The sequence below is a fragment of the Chelmon rostratus genome, chromosome 8, assembly GCF_017976325.1.
Source record: "Chelmon rostratus isolate fCheRos1 chromosome 8, fCheRos1.pri, whole genome shotgun sequence".
Taxonomy (NCBI): Eukaryota; Metazoa; Chordata; class Actinopteri; order Chaetodontiformes; family Chaetodontidae; genus Chelmon; species Chelmon rostratus.
In genome coordinates, this window is record NC_055665.1 from 13,568,996 (window position 1) to 13,575,259 (window position 6,264).

At 46.5% G+C, this 6,264-nt stretch overlaps 1 protein-coding gene across 1 annotated transcript; it reads left to right on the forward strand.

Annotated features, from left to right (window-relative positions):
* The first annotated feature begins 335 nt into the window (after positions 1-335).
* LOC121610967 (transcriptional repressor scratch 2-like) lies at positions 336-5,670 on the forward strand. The gene is made up of 2 exons (XM_041943314.1): positions 336-450; positions 4,943-5,670. Exons 1-2 carry the CDS (start codon positions 336-338, stop codon positions 5,668-5,670), a joined length of 843 nt encoding a protein of 280 aa, XP_041799248.1.
* Positions 5,671-6,264: the final 594 nt, after the last annotated feature.

Here is a 6,264-nt window from a genome sequence, read left to right on the forward strand (position 1 = left end):
CCGCGCCCCCGTGCCCCCACCCACCCCCTCACCCCGCCCCCGGAGGGAGCTGTCCGGTGCTGAAGTTGCATTTCTCACCTTCTGTACGAGGACTACAGCGGGGGAGACGGAAGCCGGCCACGGACACTGAAATCCCAAAGAACTATTCAACTGTTTTACCGGATCGATCCGCAGCTCGCGCTTCCTCCAAAATCTGAAGACAATCTTTCCCCCGATTCGCCTCTCTTGTTGGTGTAACTGGCGAATCACCACCCTGGCCAGGCCGTCGGCGATCGGCTGTGTTCGTGAGTGTGTGTCGTTGTGTTCGTGACAGCGTGTGTCGGAGTCGCACCACCATGCCAAGGTCTTTCTTGGTAAAAAAGGTGAAACTGGACGATTTCTCCACCGGGGCGGATTTGGAGAACGCCTACCGGCACAGGACAGACCTCAGCCTGCGGCTCCATGACAAAGGTAGGTCGGGCTGCCTGCACGGCGCGCATTAACAGGTGTCTGGAAAACAAGTCGCTCTGACAGAGGAGGAGGCTGACAGGCAGGGAGCCGAACAAGGCTGCTTCCAAAAATCTATGCGACCGAGGGCTGGATTTACCTGTCCTGATCCTGGAGGGATCCCCTCACTGAGATTGTTCTTTAAAATCAACGCCGATGGTTGACACATCGGTGCAGACCTGCAGCTGGCATCAAAAGATAACTACTGTTTGGCTCGTGCATGTAGTATTTTATCTCCCATGGCATCACCTGCTCTTATCCTGTAATACTTCTTCCCTTAACCTGCTGCAGCTGTAGCCTCTCATTTGTAACTTAATGCAGGGTTGTTGGCTACCTGTAGGGTGATGTGGCAGATAAGCAGTCTATAATCATTGATTAGAGAACAACGGCAGCCAGCACTGTGCTATCACATAGTTATTACCTTCCTGATGGGTAATAAAAGCTTCAAAGCCACGCACTAAGCAGTCCTCTGCTAAATAAGTGATTCTGCTTCACTTCAGAGGACTGCAGGACCCCAGGGGAGCCCGGGATGAGATGGACGCAGTAAAACACTGATGAACTGCCAATCTCAATAACCACAACACCCTGCTCAGCGAGTGCTACCACGCCACGTAATCTAACACTTTATTTACTGGCAGCGCCGACGCTGAAGCAGGCTTGACTTAAAGCGTTTGGTTGGTTGCAGGAGTTGAGTTGCCACTGGAGCGGAAAGGTCACTTGAGAAATCAACCAAATCCAGTGCATTCCATGTTTAATCGATTTTGGCTCATAGTCAGCTAGGAGTTTCCTCCCCTAAACAGGCTAAGTAAGGCTAAAAGAGATAAAGGCAGGACAGTGCTTATTAATATCATCTGTTGGATGTCTTTTTATACAAAAAATAACATGACAAAACACAGTGCCACTGACAAATTATCCAGCAACCCCGACCAGGTGCAGCACAAACGAGCAGCAGGTTAATAATCGTTTGTGCAACGATGCTGTGGCCAAAAGCATTACCAGCAGAGGTCCGGTCTTTTCCTCATTTGCTTTTTTCTTAGAAAATTAGCCCGACTGCAGGCTCACAGCCTACAGTCCTTTTTTCTTATCTGTGCTCAGTCTCCAGGTATGCCTGTCCCGTTTCTGCAGCGTCGGCACATTTTTGCATGATGAAATAAATGCATCTTCGTGTGCCTGCAACAGCTGCCACAAGCCTGCACGCTCACAATATCACAAAAACACAGCAGTGGATCAGCCTTGGTGTTTCTGACTACTCTTATCTCATTGTACAGTCACTGATGAACTGTTGAATGTAAGTTAACGGCAACAGATTCTGAATCTAAGAAACATTTCTATCCTGTTAGATTCAATATGTATTTGAACACTATTTTATATTATTTTTAGATTTACTCCTTAGGCGTAACACTGCTATGTTAGGCCTTATTGCCATCATCCTGAGGACAGTGTGATTCATTGCTTTGTGCTGCCCTGTGCTCCTCTGAAGCCGTGAACTTCCTCACACCCCACCCTGTGACTGCGTGCGTCACAATTTACAGGAAAAACCAGAGATGCCTTTGCCATGTAAATTAAGCCTCTGCATTGCTTCCAGCCCAATGTCACTGACACGCTGTTGCACATCAACATGTGTATTCCGTGCACGGTCTTGCCTGCATTTCTCTGCTCGTAAAGCAAAAAGCTGTCAGCGGTGTATTTATAAAGTCGAGGTTAACAAGCCCTGCTCGGCTTGACACGCGATCTGCCGCCTCAGCAGCACCGTGCAACGCCGCCTGTCCCAGCAACCTTTTGTCTCCATCCCTAACATCTGATGGTAACTGCTTGATGCGGCTTCCACATACATTGCTGCACATGCTCTACCCACAACAGTGCACCACGTTAGGAGCAACTCTCTGCTCTTAGAATAATTCATATCCCACCCGTGTTCCCCACGTTGTGTGTGATGGGACTGTGTATTCAGATGGGACGCAGCTGCAGATATGTAGTAGCTGTTATCGTTTGTAGGCAGATATGTGGTGTCACATGGCGCTTGTTGCTGCTGCATCTTACTCAGAAACCCTCTGAGAGGCCGGGTGAATAATAACAACATGAATTTCTTAAAGGAGAGTTTGTCATTTCGCTCATTTTTTCCAAGCGTGCACATCCACACTACATTATGTAGCATATTTTGATGATGCATGTGACGAACTGCCATTTACTTTGTCCATTTGAACAGAACAAGTTTCCCTTCATGTCAGCACCACGTTTAACTGACACACTTAAAAAGATGAAAGAAGGAAATGATTCTTTCCTTGTGTTTCTGTGGATAGTATGTTGTTTTTTGGTTGGCTCAATGCAACCTCTTAACAAGTTAATGGATGTGTAGGCATTGGGCATGTATTAGGCGTAATAAGGAGAAAGGTGGAGAAATGGAGCCAATGTTGCATGTACGCAGTGTTGTGTTGAAGGACGCTTGTGGGGACAGTTTAGTCTGCATGTAAGCTGCTAACTTATAAACTGTGTTTAGTCAGACCACCAAACCAAACCTGTGCTGTCACACTAATAGTAACCTGGTGTGTGTTTGCATGTGCGTGTTTAACAAAATCTGATCGACTGCGTCTTTGTCCCTGTTGAACCACAGCAAAGAGCGAATGAGCATAAAAAAAGTGTGCAATGACACACTTGTAGATCCACATGTGTTTGGACTGATAGTCAGTGAACCAAATGTAAAGGTATTGCATAATGTGTGTGCCTGTAAATATGCTAGTTAGTGCGTATTCGTGCATTTAGTCAGGTATGTAGATATACTGACTTAATTATGATACGTCAACCTGGAAAGAATTAGTGTTTTTTATCAAGAGGGAGTGGTAGGATCATCCGACATGCTCATATATACTGTAGCTCTACTGTCTAAGCATACTTTCAGTGGCTGTATTTCGCCCAAAAGGCTTTCCGTGCAAGTCTTCAACCCCCTCATCTGTAACCCCCCACACACACACTGTTCAGGGCACTGATCGAGCCGGCATAGCAGCCTCGCTGTCACTGTGCCAGCGACCTGCACCGCACTGGATCTGTCCCTGGTGCTGATGCTCATTTTCACACTCTAAATCAGCTTTCTCAAGTTCAGGGTCAGCCGGTGTGCATTTATCTTTCGCAGAGGAAGTGTTTTAACTGCAACCTTTGAGAACTGAGAGGAATTAAATTGCTGAATTATCTCTGGGCTAATACTGCAGGCTTTTTTCACACTCCACTACCAGCCACAGGTGTGCAGGGAGAGAGACAGGTGTTCTGTGTTACAATAAAAGACTTTCACATAGGTCAAAACTTGTTAAAAGTAGCTACAGTTGGTGCTGCTTTACTGACATTAAATTGAGAATCAGCCGGTATCATTTATGCAGGATGAATAGAGGGTATGGGACATGGCCATAGGTGCACAGTCATTACTACAGGTCAGATACACCCTAAAGGACTGTGGCTATCACTGTATTATGTGTAAATTTACACCTGACAAGTGGCAGCTTATTAATGTTTTTATCAGCACAGGTAGAGTGAGAGGAGGTGCCTCCTAAAAACAGCATGATGCCTTTCAAACAAGAAAACAAACAAAAAAAAGTGCATCACCATAGATGATCTTGTGGTTTAGATGTCCTGGAGCTACGTTTAAATTGCTGACCTAGGATCAGATCTTAGTGGCGCTGTCTGATTCACTGTGTTGCCATCGTTGGTTTTCTGCTCCTTCAGTTTAAAGGGAAAATGCATTCAGTCTCTCAGCACATGCAGAACTGTTCCGCCTGTCATGTAAGCATTTGTATCCAGCCGTAGCACTTAAGTGAACATTTTAATGGTGTTTCACCACACAACACATAGCAACATGTTAGGAACAAATTACCGGTTGAATGAACCAGCTGTTTGGAATATTTATGTCAACCCATCGTCTCTACGTTTTGTACCGTATTAAATGCGCTCAAGTGTGATGCAGAAGCAGAAAAAAACAGCACACAGCTGCATACAGCGAGCTATACATCAGTATACAGCTGTTAACAGCACTAATTTAACAAGCACTTATTTAATTCCACCAATTCAGGCTGTGTAAAGCTGGTCAGTATCCTGCATCTCTATCATTACTGTCTCTGTGAAGAAAGATAAGATGGAGAAAAGAGGGCTATCCGATTTCACTCTGTTCTTCCTGTCCAGCTGGCTACAGCGCTCTAATGGCGTTAATCCAAACTTTTTCCCAGTTGTCTCCCTTTTAGACAGACATGTGCAGTAGCAAGTGTTTATCACATTTACTACAGTTATATGAACCGTGTGTCTCTGCTGTGATGGGGAGAATTTCTGTGCTTTTTCCTTTGTTCTAAGTTATATCATGAGTACATCATGGAAAATCTGTGTATCACTGATTCCCGTGCCAGGCTTCAGTGTAAACGTTTCAAACTTTCTCAAAGTGTTCTACAAGCTAACGCTGTTCTCCTTTTTTCCACATCAGCTGGTTACATCAGTGACTACATCAGCCCTGTCGTGTACGATGGTGAGAGTGACAGTGGGATCAAGATGCCCTCCCCCGACCCCCTCTATGATGGTATCCACAGTGACTACGGGGCCCCTGACTCGGAGTCCCCCGACAGTCCCGGCTCCGAAATCACTGACGGTTACATCAACGGAGATGCTGCGGTGAGTGAGGGTTACACAGTCGATGCCTTCTTCATCACTGATGGCCGCTCGAGGAGGAAAGCTCTTAGCAGTCCCAGGAACATCCAGAGGCACACCTGCAACGAGTGCGGCAAAACCTACGCCACGTCTTCCAACCTGAGCCGGCACAAACAGACACACCGCTCGCTGGACAGCAAGCTGGCAAAGAAATGCCCGACCTGCGGGAAGGTGTACGTCTCCATGCCCGCCATGGCCATGCACCTGCTCACGCACGACCTCAAGCACAAGTGCGACGTGTGCGGGAAAGCGTTCAGTCGACCTTGGCTCTTGCAGGGCCACATGCGCTCTCACACGGGCGAGAAGCCGTTCGGATGCGCCCACTGCGGCAAGGCCTTCGCGGACCGCTCGAACCTGCGCGCTCACATGCAGACCCACTCGGCCTTCAAACACTTCAAGTGTAAACGCTGCAACAAGACCTTCGCGCTCAAGAGTTACCTGAACAAGCACTACGAGTCTGCCTGCTTCAAAGGCCCCTTCTCTCCTCTCGGCCCCCTAGATGCATGACCCCCTGCGTAGATAAAACAAGAGAAAAACTGCAGACATAAATTACCATTATCCTTACAAACTGAACTGCAGACACAAACAATCTATTTTTGCTCAGAATATGACCTTGCTTTCCCTCCTCGCCCTCTCTCACTTCCCCCTACCCCCACCTTGCTTTCCCCTTGGAGCCTATTCATGATGATGAAGACGATGAAGATAGCACAATTTTTTCTCCTTGAGATTTGCCCACTTAAGGATTTAACCGGTCTACGCATGCACTTCCTCAAAAACTTCTCTTCCTCTGTCTGTTCTGGATAGAGACAATAATACTAACATGGCTTCCTTCTGGCATCTAGATACAGTCAGGCACCACATATTTTGGGACACTGATGGCGACGAGGATGACGATAAAGACAATAGTAAGCCTATAGCTACTGAGTTCCTCCCTGCACTGACATGCAGTGAAAGAGTTTTTTCTTTTGATTTTGTTTTTTGGGGGAATAATAGTAATAATAATAGTAATAATAATAATAATGATATTAATAATGTTCTGCTGCACCAAGTGACCACATTCTCTCCACAACTGAGGTGAAAATACTATTTATTTATTTATTT

Coding starts and splice junctions, on each gene's coding strand:
- LOC121610967 (XM_041943314.1), top strand. CDS start 336: ATGCCAAGGTCTTTCTTGGTAAAAAAGGTGAAACTGGACGATTTCTCC. Junction 451..4,942: donor CCTGCGGCTCCATGACAAAG/GTAGGTCGGGCT, acceptor TTTCCACATCAG/CTGGTTACATCAGTGACTAC.